At 36.6% G+C, this 19,780-nt stretch overlaps 1 protein-coding gene across 1 annotated transcript in view; it reads right to left on the reverse strand.

The window, feature by feature from the left end:
* Positions 1-2,382: 2,382 nt before the first annotated feature.
* The window catches only part of CABCOCO1 (ciliary associated calcium binding coiled-coil 1), a 54,825-nt gene continuing 37,427 nt past the window's right edge, over positions 2,383-19,780 (reverse strand). Inside the window, exons 6-8 of the mRNA XM_026069943.1 lie at positions 6,499-6,609; positions 5,947-6,087; positions 2,383-3,178 (exon numbers count right to left, since the gene is read on the reverse strand). Of these exons, the coding sequence (XP_025925728.1) occupies positions 3,101-3,178; positions 5,947-6,087; positions 6,499-6,609 (330 nt within the window). The 3' untranslated portion in view covers positions 2,383-3,100. The remainder of the gene's footprint in view (positions 3,179-5,946; positions 6,088-6,498; positions 6,610-19,780) is intronic.

Below are 19,780 nucleotides of genomic sequence, written 5' to 3' on the forward strand. Positions count from 1 at the left end.
AGAAAGGAAACAATGTGGCAATTTCCAAATTACAACAGAGTTTTGGTGGAGAGAAGGAGAAGCAATACTTGATAAGAAAAGGCCATAGCAAAACACTGTGAAATAGGTAGAAGAAACTGTTTTCTCTTTTGTTTCCTTTTTCCATTCTATCTTTTCCAAGCCAGCTTCTTATTAGAAAAGTTGCTTTCTGTCTTTTCTAAACCTTTTATTTTCCATACTCTGTCAATGTAATGCACGAAAGCACTGCCAGAAAATACAACATTTCCTTTACTAGAGGATAATTAATAGATGTTCACTATACCACTGTAAAATCCTATAGTGTTTCATCTCCAGAAGGATTTTGCAGTCATGCAGGTAACTCATTATCCCTGAAGAAAAACCTCTTTTTTGGCAGAGAAGGTAGAAAGTAAAACCTCTTTCCTTCCTTTCAACAACATCTGCCTAATTTAAATTGAAAGCTCTGTAGGATGGGAACCTGTTAGGAACCACATTAAGTATGTATCCTGTAAAGAACTATGTCACATCAACAGTCTAACAAAAATCAAAGATTATTATACCAAAGCCTCAAAAATCTCTACTGTAGGCCCCAGAAATGACAATATAATTATTTTTAGAGATGACTATCTGGTAACTCAACATGACAAGGGACCTTAAAAACAGCAAGCCTGATTTTAACCAATGGAAAAGCCAGGAATTCAGAATGGAGACTGTTCTTAATTCACTGTATTGCATCTAAACATTTTATTCCTACCCATATAGCCAAAGCATGACTTTTTGCATTTCTTATTAGCATTCTGAAGACATAAAAGGATTCCTCAATTTGACGTCCATGTGTTATGTCAGAACACRCGATCTGACTGCTTATAGACATGTTATGTCCACCTTTTACTYATCTTCCCTCCTCCACCTTAGCTTCCTAACCATCCTCCCTCCCACTCCCCCAAAATTCCTGGGGTTATTTTTATTGGTAGCATTATTTATTTCAGCGGGAAGATTGCTGCAAATATGGTTTGTGGGATTCGAGCTTCACTTTGGATTTCAGCAATACCTCAGCTGTTATGCATATGTCCTAAGAGTGAATGCTAACAAATCATTGCAGTAATACTTGATGTTCATATACAACTTCTCATCTTCAAAGCACTTTAAAATTTCCCAGAGGCTCTACAAAATCTGGCAGAGGGAAGAAAAGATATGGGCAAAAGTCTTTGTTTGGTGTTGGTGTTAATATAAATCATAATCTCTTTCTGCTTAGCCACGTAGCAAGATTGTAGTCGTCTACACATCTAAGTCTGAAACTGTTTTAGAAACAATGCTAAATTGCCAACAACACATTTTCAGAAAAAAAATATAAAAAATACTCTATCATTGGACAGCTCTTTTCAGAAGTTCTGTTCTCACCTTTGAGCTCAAACAGAGGGAAACTTGTGACATGAGCAATATGCATTGGAAGATGAATTTATGCATCAAAATAAAGGACATTTAGATTTTCAGAAAGTTTTGATAACAAAAAAATCAAATTCCTAAGCAATAAAACAGCTAAGAATATAACCAGGAATCTTTTCTTCCCCCCCACAAATCTTAGCAGCTTTAAATGATAATTTAAACTAGTAAACAATTTCTTATGAGTTATTTCAGTGTTCAAATAAGAACGGTTAGCTTTTCTGGCTGAAAGGAAGCTCTCACTAACTTGCTGGCCAGTGCTGGAGAGAAAACCAAGAAAACCTGAACTGAATTGTTACAGAGCTTACTGATCATGTACCAGGGGAAGGATATTTCCCAACACATGAGACCTAGTAAAATATTCTGCCCGCTTAAAATTACAAACAATTGTTTTACAAGGGCTCAACGCCCACCCACATCTGACATACACTCTAAAGAGTATATCCAGCCTATTGCCACCCAAATATAGCTACTGGATATTGTCTTTTATTCCGGGAATTGTTTTTGATGAATAACGTGCAGGCAATGCCCCCTTCTGGTTGTGTTCTCGGTTCTGAGCACAAGTCACGAGCGAGTTGGGCAATGACAAACGAGGCCCTTTAGGCAAACTATTTTAAGCTATCATCTTCTTCGACTGGGCTGAGATTAGACTTTCAAACCTTTTTTATTATAGCCATAAAAATGGGGGTGGAATTAAACAAAAATTAACTTTTTACTTAATATGTTACGAGAAACAAATATGAAATTGTAATGAATAAAATGTCCTATTTCTCAAATATTCTGTTAAACATTTAATCCAGCCTTTATGCTTGAAAGCATGACTTGTATTTAACCAACACGCTCTCTAAGGCACAGAGTTATGTAACAAGACAATTAGTACAGTTCACAGTTTCAAAACAAAAATGTTAAGCCAGTTCTTCTGTTATCATTTATTTGGTCATATTCATTTTGAGTTTAAAACATTTCTATAATATGTGACAAAATATGGAACAATGTTAGCATACAGAGAAGGAACAAATATATTCTCAAATGAAATGTTACATGCACCCAGGAAAAATTTCCACTGAAAGACTACAAAAGTGCAAACTCTTCATTTATGCAATTTTAATATGGTGGATGAAAAGAAGTATAAGATACTACATTCGTTTTAAAGCCTGGGAAGCAATTTAGAAAGAAATAGCATACAAATTATTAACAAATAACTATAGCAAAATGTGTAATTACATGTTAATTAAATTCTCTTATTATATCTGCAATGTCTCAAAATGATTTTCTCTCTCTACATACTTTCCTTCTAGCAAAATTTCCTTAAAAAATCTTAGCTGTGAATCAGAAACTATTAAACATTCTACAAGTGGAAGGAAAGAGAATAAAACTACAGAGAGCTCTTAAAATTAAGATTTCTATTTGGAAATAAACTCACATCCAACATATTTGAATTACATATTTTTCTGTTTATAATCTTTTATTTAAGTCTAAACAAAATAATATCACTTTCAGAACACAGCAGTTTGAGGAACTGGGATGAACTCTTTCACATAAATGTTCACTGAACTTTCCTTTATATAAAAACAATTATGCTCATTCAGGGAGCCAGACTTCTGTGTACCACCCCTATGCACTAGTTTCTGTAACATTCAACCTCACCTTTCTTATCTGGTTATTTAGGCCTTTTTAATTTTTCTGTTCTTGAAGTATAAGCTTCTTCTTGTATTTGCAGCTTTTTGTTTATCTCTGCCTGTAAAGAAAATCAAAAGAAAAAAGTGGTTACGATGGAGCTATCTTAGGCTGCACATTGTCTTTGCGGTTTTGACACACTGTAGTGGAGTAAGACAGACTTTATCCTACACACCTTCCTGTTTTGCAGACATAACGGTGTTTCAGCCTGTACTTAAGTGATAACACTTTATCATATTACTGTGCACAATCCCAACGTATGGTATGTCTGCCATGAACAGGAAGCGATTTGGGACAGCCATTTTTCATATAACCTTGTCTTGGGAGATAGGCTAATTTGCCTGTATTCTCAGACAGACTTTACCAATAAACACCAAATCAGAAAAATTGCTTTGGGATTTGGTTGTTGCCACTGTTTTCCTTTGCTGCAGATGTTTGTTCTCTAGTGAAATACATTTTATTGAAACACTGCTGGAATTAGAAAGCATTACTGAAAATGAACAATAAAAAAACATTTCTGTGATGTTCCTTCACTTTCTTAATTACAATCACAATTATGAGTGTGTATCACATTCTGGAAATCCAGAYTCTTGTAGATATTGAGTGTTTAATTTGCAAGGTAGTATTTGTAGGAAAGGTACAAGGGTTGTGACATATTTTAGTAAACTCTGGAAGTGATAACATGTAGCAGTCTGTAATTCCATAGCATTTGGAAACGTGGGATCACTGGAACAAAGGCCGTACATACTGATATTTTATGGGGAATTTATGTACGTTTTTCAGTATCAGTATACGTCACTGCAAAAATACAGGAGAAATGGAAGGAACAGAATGGCGCAGCCCTTCCAAGAGTTATAAAGTTTTGTTCTAACAACTGGAAAGGGCTCAAAGGTACTTTATGGACTCCACGCAAACTGATCCAAAACTTACAGCTACATTCTCAATGAATTTCATGTAATTTTGATAAAGCAAATGGATTTGATCCAGAAAAGTTTGCAGTTATTTGCCACTTTAGGAACTTCTTGGTGTGCCAGTCCTAAAACTCCCCACTGCTGGTATACTGCAATATATCAATTGATAATGACATCTAAAATGTTTTCAAGGTTCTGAAAAGCTCAGATGAATATCAAAAAGCTGGAATTTCTATCTCAACTTAGTATCTTTGTAGATGTTTTTGACCTCCACCATGTCCAGTCCATCCTCAAGTATAAACAAATATGTCCATATCCCATTACTTCTACCTACTATATGTTTACTTAGCTGCTTTCCTGAGGATCACTGATCCTCTAGGCTAATCATCTACCAGGCAATCCCATTGCCCTTTCTTCTCCAGCTTTTAAATCTCTCTGTCTCTTATTGTACCTTCAGTGAAAATCAGCTGCCACCGCACTCACCCTGGCTGGTGCCATGATCGCTGAGTGTCAGCACTGTGATTTTAGACTATTCTTGACTCAACTGGAGCAAAAGTTGCCTTATGTCTATGGACACATAACGCACATTGTAAAATCACAGTTCACGCATAACAATATAACGGCAGGACTTTGATCATGCATCAGGTAAAAATCTAAAGATAAGATTACTTGGAAGGTCAACAAATTGAGAAACCAGTCGAAAAAGACAAAATGGTGGAGGACTTAATAACTACGAGGAAGTTATTTTCTGGGAACATAAACAGAGTTGCACAAGTAGAAAAGACATTTCCCAATCTCTGAAGTTTTTGTTCAAGAAAAAAGCTTTTACCACTGATACTAATGAAATGCAAGGTTAAGTGAAAATCACACATTTAATTTCTTAAAACATACAGGCATTCTATAGGTATGGACAGGAATAAGACAACATAGGCCAGGTCCTCTCCTATTTCTAAAAGATTGTTGAAAGGGAATATGAAATCAAATAGGTAGATCTAATGATAGCATCATTATTCCAATTGATATTCTCCATTCATACATAATCCATGTAAAGCAATTTATCAATACTACACTATTTTCAAATAATATTCTATATTTAATAAACTGCTGCACACTCTACAGTATCCAAGTGCCATATCAAAAATTGTAACGACATGCAAAGTCCAAAGCACCTAATGCCACTTGGTTGTTGCAAATAAGACCATATAGTATTTTCATGGTGGAACTGAGTTCTAGCTCTTTTGCTTTCAATAATTTCATATGCTTTAGGGAGCAGTTTACAAGATAACAATGGTCTACTCTGCTGGCTTTCCAAATGTTTCAATTTACAGACCTCCCTATAGAGAAGCAAATCACCCTACAACAAATTTAAAGTCCACTGATAATAGTTGCTTGCTTCCCTCTCACAAACCCTGTAGAAATAGTTCAGACTCCTCACAATCTGCGGACCACACACTGAAACCTGACCTACTCCATTAAGGCAGCTCTTCTATAATTACGTACCAACAAAATGAAGTCTAGAATTGGCATGTGTGTTACTTCTACAGATTGGAGGATGTGTAACATACATGCGTTTAACAATTYATATTAAGCACATATTGCATGCGCTCCATGGTAGCAGCTGATCCTGAACTCCTGAAAAGGAATTTTATCACTGATATCACTGAGAGCAGGATTTGGCCCATGTTTCTTAACACATAGTAATGCTGAATATATATGTTGTTATGTTACTGAGTATCTTTTATCTTATCACATGTAAGCTGACTAAACTAGGAGTTATTTATAGAAGCTAATTCACATTCTTATGGCATATGGATGTGTTTTCTGCCAGCTTTAGCACGAATACAGTTTATATTCATTAAAGCTGAGTTAGGTAATTAACCACAGACAGAATTAGTGAATAGCTTTCTAGTGATAGTACCTCAAGATTGCCAATAATTTCATTTTTGATTTCACCCATTACAGACTTCACATCTTCAACAGTGAAACCAGCCGAAGCATCTGCCTCGAAGGATTCTGCTTCTGGACAGGGCTCCTCCAGGTAGCTTTCTTGATCAGACTCCTAGTAGCAACCAACCACAAGAAATATGTGAGTTTGAACATCTTGCTGCTCTCTACAAGATCAGTGTCAGCACAAGGACACGCAACAATACACGAAGCCTGCCTTTGAGAACTGCTCTGACAGCGAGCGTCAGCATCACTCTGGCACTGCCCAGGCCAGGCCAGGCAGATGCTGAGGTTATGAAGTCGCACGGGGGGGTAAGCCCAGAGGTGCTTACTCAAGTAAATGTCCTCCTGTGCTGACTGATCAATGTAATAACAATAGCAGCAACTTCATTCAATCTTAGAAGCGAATGAACGCCATATTCTGGAGAAAATAATGTAATTAGTGACCGGGATCTAATTGGAAAAAATGAAGTAGGGGACTCATAGTAAAATAGCTTAAAGAAAAAGGGGGGGGGGAAACCTGTACCTTAGAATCCATCTCTGCAGCTGTTGGTGACGAACTGATATCGGAAGGTATACCTTCTTCCAGTGGAACAGGGAAAGTGTCATCTGCAGGTGGGGCAAGTTCAGTCACATACTGGCAGTTAAAAAAAAAAAGTTTGTAATTCACATTTAATTATTGAGCACAGGTTTACTGGAGTTTTTTTTTTTTTTAAAGGAAATGAAATGCTTGAAAAACAGCAAAAACAATACCTTTCTGTTAATATCCAGGTGCTTGGAATTGGAAAGCATAGAGAAAATGATTATAGGTCAGCTTTAATTTCTAGTATGCATCTCAAGGGGCCCTCTTTGTAATACTTGGAAAGAACAGAAGGTTTTCATAATTTTAGAACACTACAGCTTCTTACTCATGTGGATAATTAAGTTTAGAAAACACAGTGTTTCGCTAACTTGCAGCCTTCACAATGCAAATTTGTCACTTCTAAACAGGGATCTTGTTGCATTTCTGAGTTAAAAGGCCCAGCTGACCACTGTGTTATTCTACCAAGAGTCAGAGAGAGTAAAGCTGTAGTTACACTGCATCAAATGAGGCCCTAAGAGAAATATCTTCATATACAACTGTAATTTAAGAATCAGTGACTGCCTAATTTTTGTTTCTAAATCAATTTGCATCGATTTTTCTTTTTCTTTTTTTGTGAAGATGGCAACTTTACCGGTATTCTGTTGCCTTGTAAACTGCTGCTCCAGCAACACTCTGAGAAGGAAAGGGTTTTTTCTGCCTCCGGAGTAGCTGGATGCGGCAGTTTTCCTTCGTCCCTAGCTTTAGGGCTCTAGGGAGCGATGCAGAAAAAGACCCTGAGTCTTCTAAAGGGTCAAGTGTGTGTGTGTGTGKGGGGGGGKGGTTTGTTTATGGATGGCAGACAGCACACGTGCCAAATCGGATGACACAAGGCAGTTTTGGGTGAGCAAGGAACAGGGGTATAATGCTAAAACGGTATGTTTGGGACCTCTGCGAAGGGGAAGTACCCGGCAGATGTTATAGCTCTGAGTCAGCTTTTACAAACATGGTTTTGCTTGGATGCTGTAGCTCAACTTCATCAACGCACAGTGGTGTAACTGCGGCTCCCATCAGTTAAGTTTTCTCATACCCTTGAAATCATAGCTGGGTTAATATTTGGTTTATTTACAGTTACTTGGCTACAGTTAGATGTTTTGAAATATTTAAGGTTCTACAGGCCTGCAAAAATGAAGGGAAAATGAAAAAAAATAGTGAGGTCAAGTCATTGTACTTTATGGTGTTAAAGATCTCTTTTGTAGTCCTAAAAGATTTCAGAAGTTATATTTGGTTTCTGACATTATCTTTAAGAGTCCCTGTCTCATGAGAGCTAGCCAAAAAAGGTAGGTAGGATTACTCCAAACTTACTTGAACCCAAAAGGCTGAAAGAAAGATTTTCAGAATTTAAGTGAGGAGAAAAACAGATTTTAAAGAGACCAAGAAGCATTTTCCTGCATCGCTTGCGACTAAAATTTTACAGCATTTTGTTAATGTCTAGTTTAGTTTTCTCATCAAAATGAAAAAGTCTTAAATGGAATTAAATGTTATTCTTTCTAAAATAAAAAGAAGTTATGTTTTAAAATTCTAATGCTATTTTAAAATTAAATTTGAGTTGTTCTGATTTAGCAAATATTTCAATTTTATCTGATCTCTCACCTTATATTTTTTTATTCAAAAAATGTTTGCTGAATTGCACCAGAATTCACAAATAGTTTCCGCTTTCTTAAAATGACATTTTTGGGGTTAATTATTTAACTATTAACTCAATATTTTCCTTATTTAGCCCAAATCATTATTCCATTTATTCATTCTGATATAAATTTAAAAAATAATGAAACTGTAAAAATCTAGATTGGATTTTTAAAATCAATTCATAGCTAATCAAATACATTTTTGCAGCATGGATGAGATTTCCAGAGGTTTTGTTTTAGAATAATATTTTTGCTTCACTGCATCCTTTTAAAGAGAGCTATTCTTTACTCAGCTGTTCTGTGTCTAATAATAACCCTTGGATCATTAAGAAATAACTAAATTACAGCAGAACTAGTCTCTTTAATGAGCCATAATAGGCTCAACATTCAGCCAAAAGTTTTTTAAAAGTCCCTGAAACTGCAATGTAGAATATGAAGTATTTTGTTTAGTAATAATAAGTTTATGAGCAGTACTACAGTTTACAGCCAAAATATAGTGACCTAAAAATGCCATTCTGAATTGCTCTTTCCTATATGTCGTGTCCTTAACAAGTCCAGAGGAAAATTAGAACGAATGAATTGTGATGAGAGCCTGAAGCCAACAAATGTATTTAAATGAATCCTTCTGATGCAATACTTTCCTTTAAAAATACAATTAAGTCTTTGTATTTCCTTTGAACAAAACCTCATGTTTAACAGCACCAATGGCTCTGTAGTAAAATCTATTTAAAAACAGAGAAGGAGACACAGCAAGTTTTATACAGTTAGCTTTAAAAAAAGTTGCAAGTTTCTGAACTCGGAGTAAATTTAAGGCAAATTGCTTCCAGTGACCTACATTAAAAAAATTCATACTCCTTTTCTTAATTCCTGAAGATTTGTCATTATCTGAGCATTATTCACTATGACAAAGATATGTTATTCAAAGTGTCTTTTTGAATCAATATAAGTATGAAAAACAGTCTGGCAAGATGATAATGCCTTAAAATTAATTGGCAGTATTTTCATGCACATTGCAGTCCAATGGGTCCATAAGAATTCAAACATTAAGAAATCCTAGGACAGCTGCACAAGGGCAGAGGGCATATCAGTGTCAGCTGCAGATAAAGGGATGCTCTGAAGGAGGCTGGAAGGAGCAGAAGTTAAATGCAATGTTCTTACTAATTTCAAGGTGCAGTGGGTTGCCAAAGGCCACTTGAATCTGGACAAGTTACAGCAGGCTAGAGGCTGCTCTAACATTCAGCAGAGGTTAATATGGGAGATATCATTCAGCATCACCTTTGCTTTCCCGCTCTGATCACGTCAAGTCTCAGCACAGTCAGAGGACTGTAGTTGGTGTTTAAATAGCATTCTGACTTTATAGCCATATGCTACAATTTTTTCCCCAGAATTCTTTCTAGTAAAAGTTTGCATAAAAACAGATACAGTATAAAAAGCGGCATGTTATTCTGTACATATACCTACAYGCTTTTCTTATTATTGAGAGCTAGCACATTACCCTTCTACAAATGTAAGCAGAGCAAAACCAATAAAGAATACAGGAAAATTTCTAAGACAGAATAATGGCAGGAAAGAYGACTGGTAAGGCGTTCTAATAAATGAGTTCCACAGATGTGGTAGTTATTATAAAATTAGCTTTGCATAAGTTACCAATATACCATTACATTTCCCCCCAGATGTTATCTGTTACTTAAATTAATTTTGCTTAAGTTACTATTATTGCAGATTTTATCCACACTGTATTTTATTATTTAAGTTTCTGTGGCATAAAACAAGCCCTGGCTGATAGCATTACTTTTAATAATATATGTAAGAGGTTTTTAGTATTATACAAATGGCTGCTGGGTATATCTTAATAGTCATAGCACAGAACGTCTGCTCTCAAAATATTATGTAGATTAAAACCAGCTATTTACTTACACTCTAATTCAAGTCATTGGAAAGCTTTGCAGTATTTATGTATGTAGTATGAAGGAAACCAATCTACTCAGGGAATAAATGTCAGAGTTTGGATATTAACAAAGCTAAGGTCAAGGTCAGTTTGGATTTACTAATATACTTGCAGAAAATTAGAATTTAAAGTTTATGCTTACTTATTTCTTAAATGAGAAGAGAGACCGGGGCGGGGGTGTTGTAGGTGCTTGTTTGATACAAAGCTGTTTGTACCATAGAATCATTTGCTAATGAAAGCTCTGTAGCTTAGGAAAGATAGGAAAATAATTATTTATAAAGATTGGAAAAAATATCCTGAGTTCAGCATGGATCATTGCTAGAACCTGGTAACATCTTTCAAAACCTTTCAATAGCCTTCAGTGGGATATCAATTTGGCTTTATATGAATGACAGACACATTTTAAAAAAGCATGTTCTTTGTGTTTTAGTCTCTATATTCATATCATCTATATGGTTGCTAATGGTATGCTGCAGGACCTTATGCTACCAGATATGTGCACAGACTTATCTTTTACCTAAGTGAGATTTCTCATGAACCAAAATATATAATACAGGATTTACATGATTTTGCCATTCATGCTAAGTGTGCTTAGCTGCATGTTCACAAACCTGAATTTCAGTTGCCTGGATAAAAGGCATCTACAAGACGCGGTTTGTTAGGTGCCTGTATTTCATATGGCTGAATTTGAATTAATTCATTGACTAATGGAGAGCGATACACTGTCCCATTTTGACTCAACCCACCATTTTGTCGCCTCCCGGCGCAGGCAAACACAAGCGGCCCGCTCCGCCGGGCTGCCGCGGCGTCGCCCACCAGCGCTCCCGCAGGTAAGGAGGTGTCTGGGAGGCCGCCGACAGCTCTTCAAATGCATCTGCTATCCTATTTGGCAGTGACTTATGCGCAAGGTCCAAAGGACTGCAGGATATTATGAGGCACTCAAAAACTTAATCCAGATACATGATCTGCACAGCGTGACTAAGATAGCAGAGTTTGCTTCTGAACGTCTTTGACTGTACACATTTGTATTAATATTTAGAGTAGAATTAAGATCAATGAGGGACTAAACTTGGCCTCTGAAGTATGCTCCTCAGTTGCCAATGAGTTACATGGAAATTCTGTGTTCATGTTCCTGGGCAGGATATTGCAAACCGCTATTCCTTAAATGAGACAAAAAGTCAGTAAGTTGAAAGTTATACTTTATGCTCTTTTTCCTCCATTTCAGAATTCAAGTTAATCCATTTTAAAGAGAGTCTTCCATATTTTTGAACTGAACAAGAAGCAAAAACACCTAGAGCCGTGACACAACCTTCCTGACAATACATTAGTAATTAATCTAGTCCAAAATAGCTATTCTGAAGCAATTTGGTGCCACAACTACATCAACAAAACAGGATCTACTCCTCCCCCCAGGAAGCTGTAAATCAGTCAGTGACATCTGGCCTCAAGGACATCAGAGTCATCTGAAATGTGGTAATTTATATTAATGAACATCAATATTAATTTTTAAATAAAAAGAATTTGCTGCCACCATTATGTTTACATATGGCATATTATTTATAGCTTGTGTTCCTCCTTTCCTACATTTTGCCCATAAATTATTGTAAGGAAACACACTGTCACAGTTATAAATATTTTTTACTCAGAGTTTAAGCTTTTGCATATCCTCTGTTTCAGTAACTACATGAGGCAACAACCAGGATTTTCTTGCTACTCTAACTGCTGCTGCCAATTTTAATGCTTGAYTGAGTAGAAAAGGGTGCTTCTGCAGAACAAAACCAAAGCATTCCTCTCCAGAGACACTCTAGTGCAGAATGCCCTTAATACCTAGATTCTGTAAGAATATCCTAAGACCCCAGRAAAAAAATCCTCATTTTACTGAGCTGCACTCATCTATTTCTGCTTTTACAAAGCTTCCGAGTAATACTGCCAATTCTCAGATTATTAAGAAAGACAAAGTAGGAGACATCCAAAAAAATCAYCAGTTGGCTCTCATGCTGAGGGCACATCAGTAAATGATTCACCTCGGAACGGTCACTCTGGATTCACACTGTGTTTAGCATTGCCAGCTCTCCTAGAGTTATGGGAATACAAGAGAATCTCAGCTTTCATTTAAAAAATAAAGTTAGTATCTAGCTCCCATGGTTGCAGAGAAAAAAAATCAAAACAAGTCTTAAAAGCTCAAAAAATAGAGTGCAAGCAAAAGGAACCAAACTATTATTACTTTTAAGCAAGTCTCATGATTTCTTGGGATCTGACTCACCATTTCAAATGCTTGGAGTTAACAATACTATTTCTAAAAGGTGCATACAGGTTTTGAGGAGGTGTGAGGGATTTTTTTAGTACCTGAAGGTGCAACTCTTGTATGGCAGCAGTCTTCAAAGTGCCAATCCTCCCTTTCCACTTCAAGAGCACCCATCAAACAAGGAAACAGAAGCCGGCTCCTATTCTGGCTGTACAGTTATGTTTCACAGAGATTTAAAAGCTAAAAACAAACAAACAAACAAGGCCTTTCCCACATCAACCACCTAGCTGGATCTGGATCTACAAATATTAGAAAACGCTAAGTTTTTCACTAGTCATGTGACTACATTACAAACCCATAAAAGTACACTCTTGAACCTAGAAGCAGCAGTATATCACCAAATGTCACTGTTCTGCGCAGTGCTGTAGGTCAGCCCTAAGACTGCCAAAAATGCTAGTATAACATGTCTATCTCTGGCATATATGTATCTCTTTGGTATATGTCACACCATTCACAAACTAGTTACGTTACTGTAGGTAAAAGTACCAAAGCAGGAGTGTGCCTAGGGAGCGCACGTTACCCCACCGGACTCAGCCTGGTGGCGTAAGCCCAGTCGTCAGGCTCTGAGTACAATGTGTGCAAAAGAAAGGAACAAAGAAGTTTCCCCAAAACTATGAAGAAGTTCAAGAAGAAACTTTTGAAACAAAAAGGGTTCAAATTCACGTAGAAATGACTGGGATTGATTAGCTCCTGCCAAGAAAACCTGATGGCAGAAGAAGAGTTTGTTGCTGTTGATGCAGTAATAGGTAACCACCGCCTCAAGCTGGATGGAGATTCCACCTACCACCCTTATCCACTGCCTGGCCTGTCACGCACCTTTCTTGTACCTTCTTTTCTTATGCAGTTCCTCTGAAAATACCATTTTCTCCATGCAAGAACGGTTGTGAACAAGCCCTCACACACAACCCCCCCCCATAATCCATATATTCCCAGACCACCACGTGACAAGCTCTCCCTAACCTCCTCTCAGTCATCGGGTGCATCAGATCTCAACACACTTGTCTATATTGATTCACCCTTAGCTGATGGTACAAGAAAAACTGCTCTAACATTTAAAAGATTGCATTAAAAAAAACCCAAACCTAAACAATATTGATTCTGAGCTAACAATATAAAAATTGCTCAAATAATTTAAAAACTGCAATATAGATTTTTAAAAATATGCTACATTAGAAAACTTTTCAAGATATATGGCCACATAAAAATGGTGAGCTTGTATTCTTTGTTATTAGACCTAAAACATGAAGTCTTTGCCTGAGTGTGTAAGTTTCTGTTAAAACAACAATTTGTCCTGTGGACTGTAAATTCAATTACTGTTTTTATTGGAATCACATTTTGCTTTGGAAACAATCATGCAGAAAAACAACCAGTAACTTAGACATCTTAAAAACATCTCAAAACAGGCATAGTTGTGGGAACAAATCAGTTATGGTAATTCTTCCACCATGATCTTCAATATTTTTTTAAATCCATTTCCATATTTTTAATTAACACCTAGTTCAAAAAAAAATCTTACTGTAGGTCATTTTAATCACAAATGGGAAAACAAATTTACTTTATCAGAAAATTGACTAGACACTGTTTTAGGGACCTATTTTTCATGTTTTTATCATCAAAATTAAGTTATTAACATGCATTTTCCAATTTGGGAATGCAGAAGTAAACCAATTTTTCTCTCAAATTTCAGAGTTACAGTTTTCAGTCACCTCGCTGTGTGAAACTAGTCTATTTTAACACCAGAATATTTAATCAGTACACACACAAGAAAATATATAACTCATTAAGACATTGGTACCTCGTAATTGTGTTTCTACATAACTTGAAACTGAAGTATTCCAACCATAGCTTTTTAGTCAAAAGAAACCGTCACTTCCTCATATCATACTTAAATTAAATTTCATAGCCCATTGTAAACAGGCTCTCCTTATTACGGGACATGTTCATAAATCTATTTATACAGGTCTCAACTTGAAACTTGGGGTTATTTTTAATGATATCTTATAATGCTGTCATTCATGTTAAATAAAAATGTAGCTGTGGATAGGGTCAGGCTTAGCCTGATCAACACCAGAGTTAAACAAAGCTTTGTTTGAGCATAGCTTGGCTTGGTGGGTGATTTGTAATCTCGTAAACTTCCTCTTGGTTAACTGCCAAAGCCAACCACACCTTGGATGATGTGAGCTTGTTTTTGAGAAGGTAGTATCTCCTTACAGAAGGTTTCCTCCCACTTAGACTTGGAAGGTTTGAGAGCTGAAGAGTCATTTCCATTTCTGTTTGGGCACGAAAAGGTTTCTSGTGAAAAGACATACAAATCTCAGTCTGCTTTGACTTGTTACGAAACTCATGACAAATCATATAATCAAACGTGGACATTTCAGAATTTGTTTAAACAAAGAATGACGAAAAGCAATCATTTTTATTGAATATTTTTTCCCTGAAGAAAAAATACTAYAGCACTCACTTAACTCCTTATCCCTTATAAACTCTGATTTTACTTGATTTTTCAGAAAATTACCACAAACAAACCAAAAAGCAACAACAACAAAAATCTGACATTTGCCTAAACAAATTTCCATAATCATGTAGAATTTTCACTCAAGCCAGGATTGATAGCACAGATTTAGAACTTTGAATTGATACTAAACTGAAGCTAAAATTTTGAGCTAGCTGTAGAGACCATGGCATTYATATGTTTTTCAACACTATTTGTTGACCTATTTGGATTTCTAAGCAAATATTAGGCAAAGACTTTGTTATTTGCATACTTATTTGCAACTCAACATTCAGATCATTCCAACTATATACCTCCATATATGTCAATTATTCTTTGATCTAGYAGTATATTTTATTATTTTGTGTTTAACACAGTAAAGGAGCTTCAGATTTTTTTTCTTTAGACACTAGCATGGCATTGAAAAAACAATACAAGAATTTTCTAAAGGCCGCATAAGTGGATATGAAGGATTAAATTGCACCCTAGATTCTCTCCTCTCCTCATGTTTTGTCTTTTCAAGAAACTCTGTTCTACAAGAATAGGTGAGGAAAATGAGGTAAGTCTGAATACAGTTTGCCTCGTGGGATAAGGACAATATGTCTGTGATGGCCAGCTTTTGACAGAAAAAAAAATGAAGCAATGATGTCAAAGGAATTTATTTATTTATTCCTTTTAATGGCACCTTTCCCCTGGCAACTTTCATAAATAGCACAGCAACATCATAAGTACGTAAAGGAAGCAAATGCCAAACAGCAGCACCTTCTGTTGAGAACGCACAGCCTTTGAATGGGGCAGTCTCCCTCTGCGCAGAAACACRGCACTGCCTGCTCCATAGCTGCTGTCATTCGTCCGAGCCCTCAGTGGAAAACACCTATCAGGAACATCAAACGYGTCTGGCCTGCCAGGCAGGGAAGTTGAGGAAGGAGTAGAAAAAGCACTAATGGATGGCAAAAGTCAGTGCAAGAAAGGGGAGGGCGCACAGGAACCAAATTGGTCTTGTGGAAGGAAAAGACTTACTCAGCAGCTCAGGGAAAAGTGTGGGTAAATGCGTAGAGGAAGAGAGCAGGAGAGATGGGAAGTAGCCAACAACAGAGCTGAACGTCTCACACTCGGAGGAGAGGCAGTGAGGCTGAGCAGATCCATCTTCACCACTCTGGTAGCAGGGTTCAATGCTGACCCACAACACGTCCTATTCTAGTCTCAAATTCCTGTTCGGCCCCAGCTGCCAAGCACCCCAGGCTTCCTGAAGCGGCTGAACGTCTAGGATGGCCTGCAATGATGTCACCTGTGACCAAACCAAGCTTTTAACTTACTGCTCCAATAGACTCATAACCCAACAATCATATCAAAGAAAGCATTTGGAAAAATTTGGGAGATGAGCCCCATTCACTTCCTTACCTACTTCCATCTATTTCCTTCTTGTATCAATTTAGACAATTTAGACAAATTGTCAATTTAGACAAAGTGTCACGTATCCTATGTCTCTCCTGTCATATGATTATTTTAATTTTAACGTTTGGCAGAATGTGAAGCAACTCTAACTGCTGCCCCTGGGTTTGTGTTTTGTGCTAGTCAGAAATATACACCCATACACCAAAACATAGTCCTTCTCCAACTGACACAATCCCAATATACATATATGTCTGTAACTGTAAATTGTTATTTAAGTTTAGATATTTAGACACATTTTTCTTCTTTYAACTCAGAGCTTTTAAAGACAGAATCAATATCAAGAGCTAAAAAGAAAAAAGACCCTACTTGCCAAATACAATGGGCAAATTTTCAGTAGGAGCCCTCTAATTCTGCACATGCTATCTTCATATTTATAGCACTGACTGTTTAAGTGTTCTTTGCAAGTGTTCACTATATCATTTATACACCCTTGTAAATTATACTGGATGTGCAGCCCCGTGTGGAAGAAACAGAGCTGATAGCAGAGACTGCTGAAAAACTTGGTCCCAAAACCACAGACAGGTTATTTCTCCTTGACAACAATTAACTTTACACATATATTTGTCTCTCCACAGTAAATTAGCCTCAAAGCAACATCCTCCATCAGAGAAAGATCCTAAGATCCTYTTAGAACACAAGTAATAGCTAATCTGAACACTTTAACCTGATTTCTTACAGCCCTAAAATTAAAAATGTGAAATTTAAAGAATTATATTTCAACCAGTATTTTACTAGTTCTCCCCCCACCTTCTCTGATTTTAATTTTCTCACTTGTCAGCATCTCCTGGCAGTGAGTAGAATAAGAAAGAACTCAAACCTTTGCTGATTGCTTTCCATGCAATCTGATTTCTATAAATTAGAACTTGCTGATGGGGAAGCAGACAGCAGTACCCTTTGATCAAGATACACATCTTGATCTCTTTTATCATTTTTTTAAAAAAACAATAATATTACAACAAAAAAATCATCATACAAGCATTTCGATCAAAGTGTGTCACTGTCTGCTTCCCAGTCAACATACTGCCAGTAAATTGGCAAGGTGCCCAGAAAAAGCAGGCAGCAGCTGGTGGATTTGATTACCATCTGTATATCCACTAATGTATAAAATATTATGTCTCCATCTAGTGGGCAATTGCATTTCACAGGAAATTTGAAAATGGTTGGAACCTACTTTCACGGATGACAAAAGAGCTTTGCTAGTCTTCCTGTCAGCAGAATTTGGCTCTAAAGCTGTATCACTTCGGAAAGCTATGAAAACCAAGAGCGGCATTGAAACTGCTCCTGGGGGCTGTATTTGTGCTGGTACTTGCCCTTCAAGGCATGTTTGCCCCAGAAGCATTCATACAATGTCTATTGCTGCGCTCTCCCAACACACCACGAGCTCGTTCTAACGCCTTGCAGCACCCTGGAAGTCTTAGGTATAAATGGCCAAAATTCTCAACAGCAAGAGGAAACACCGATGTCCGGAACTCCTGAAATAACACCAAGTTAATTACATGAAAATGCCAAGACAAGGTCAGCTTCCTCTAAGGAGAATTAAGCTACAGCATATTAAAGCATTACCTTTACTACTCAATGACAGGACATGCAAAATACTACATTAACTTTTGCATGCAGTTGCAGATAACACACTTGACTTGCAAACCAGACTGAATAGCAACATGGGTAACACAAGACAGGAAAACCTACTTTTCAGAAAAATGCCATGAAAAGAGTCCTTGTGGCAAAGGTTTTGGAATCCACATGSCCGGTGACATGAAGGAGGAACTGAGGCACGAGGCAGTGCTGTGACAGCTCTCACACAGGACCAAAAAGTAGTCACTAAAAGCCTAATTCTACCATATTCATTATACCACTCTGCCTTTCATTGCTTAACATCCTTCTTTGATGGCAACTCAGCTAGCAGTGTACCAGCTTGACATATTTTATGCACAGCCATCTATTGTAAAAATCACATCCTAATGAAGAATTATCAGTACAGCAAAATGAAATAAAAACCAACAAAATCATACTAGTGTTTTTTTTCCATCTCCATATGGACTAGATCTACATTCCATTAGCTTGAGAAATCTGTTGAGATCACTCTCCAACATGGCATGATTACATTTCATTTAATGACTTCTCTGGATGCATGATAGGACCTAAAATGTCTCTTCTTTTTCTAAGTATGTTTTAATAAAGTTGGTGTTTAGGATGCATTTTGATTTGACATACCTAAACTGGTTACAGTAAAGCATTCTGTACCTATACTATATACTCCATTGCATTAGAAGTGAGCTTATTACTSCATAAATAATTCATTTGAGGGAATTTCTGTTTAACAGCCACTAACAGACAATCACTTAAGGCAGCATACTAGCAAATTTCAGCTTTAAATCAGAAGCCAATCTATTTTATATTAAAAAAAAATCACCTTATCAGAAAAAAGCACCATTTTGTGAGAAACTTAGGCAYGAGCACTTAAAATAAAGTCAATATATGCCAACAACTTTTGTACTAATTTATTATATTGCTTGTTTGTGCAGGAAGGGGATGAGATTTGTTTCAATCTAATCTAATTCCCTTTATTTCAACAGAGAGTCTAACAACTACAAGAAATAGAAACAAATGTTGTTCCCTCAACAATTTGCTGTGATAGAAGCTCTATTTTTCAGGTCAGCACTCTCCATTTCTGATTGCTCAACAGGAGTGCAACAAAGGCTAAAAAAAGAAGGTTCTGAAATGTTAGGAAATAGAAACTGCTGACTAYCTGGTGAAAGAGTAATGATTTATAATATATGAATAAGGGCAATAATTGGATAGCAGGCTGTACTCAAAAAAGCCTTAATTCACAGATCTGACATCAGAACGTCATAATCCATCGATCTAGCATCAGAATGATGGATTATGACTTTTTAAGACCATGTAGACATGTCAGGTTCATGAGCATTCCGGGAAATGTAGTCCAAATTGTTTTACTGAGGTCATTTTCACAATTTCAGTTTTTTCCAATAAAGCTGATGCACTAATATTTTGAAACGTAAAAGTCTGGTTGGATCCATGTTTTTTTTTTTCTTTCAGACCTTGAAAAATCCTCCAACCAAATATTGCAGGTTGCCATAACTTGTGACTGAAGAATTTGTTTGAAATTACTTCAAGTCATATGTTGTTTTCTTATAGAAATGAAAACATTTTTCAAACCTAACTGATGTTTATGTCAAAAAAAATTGTATTAAAATATAGAGGTGAAAAATTCRTGGTGCAAAGTGAGGGACTAATTCCAAAGACTTCATTCAGACAGAATAGCAACATATACTATGCAACTTTCCCTCTAGACTACTGCAAAAATATCTTAATTTTGACCTCTGGCTCCTTCCCTTAAA

The sequence above is a fragment of the Apteryx rowi genome, unplaced genomic scaffold, assembly GCF_003343035.1.
Source record: "Apteryx rowi isolate R43461 unplaced genomic scaffold, aptRow1 scaffold_30, whole genome shotgun sequence".
NCBI classification, from domain to species: Eukaryota; Metazoa; Chordata; class Aves; order Apterygiformes; family Apterygidae; genus Apteryx; species Apteryx rowi.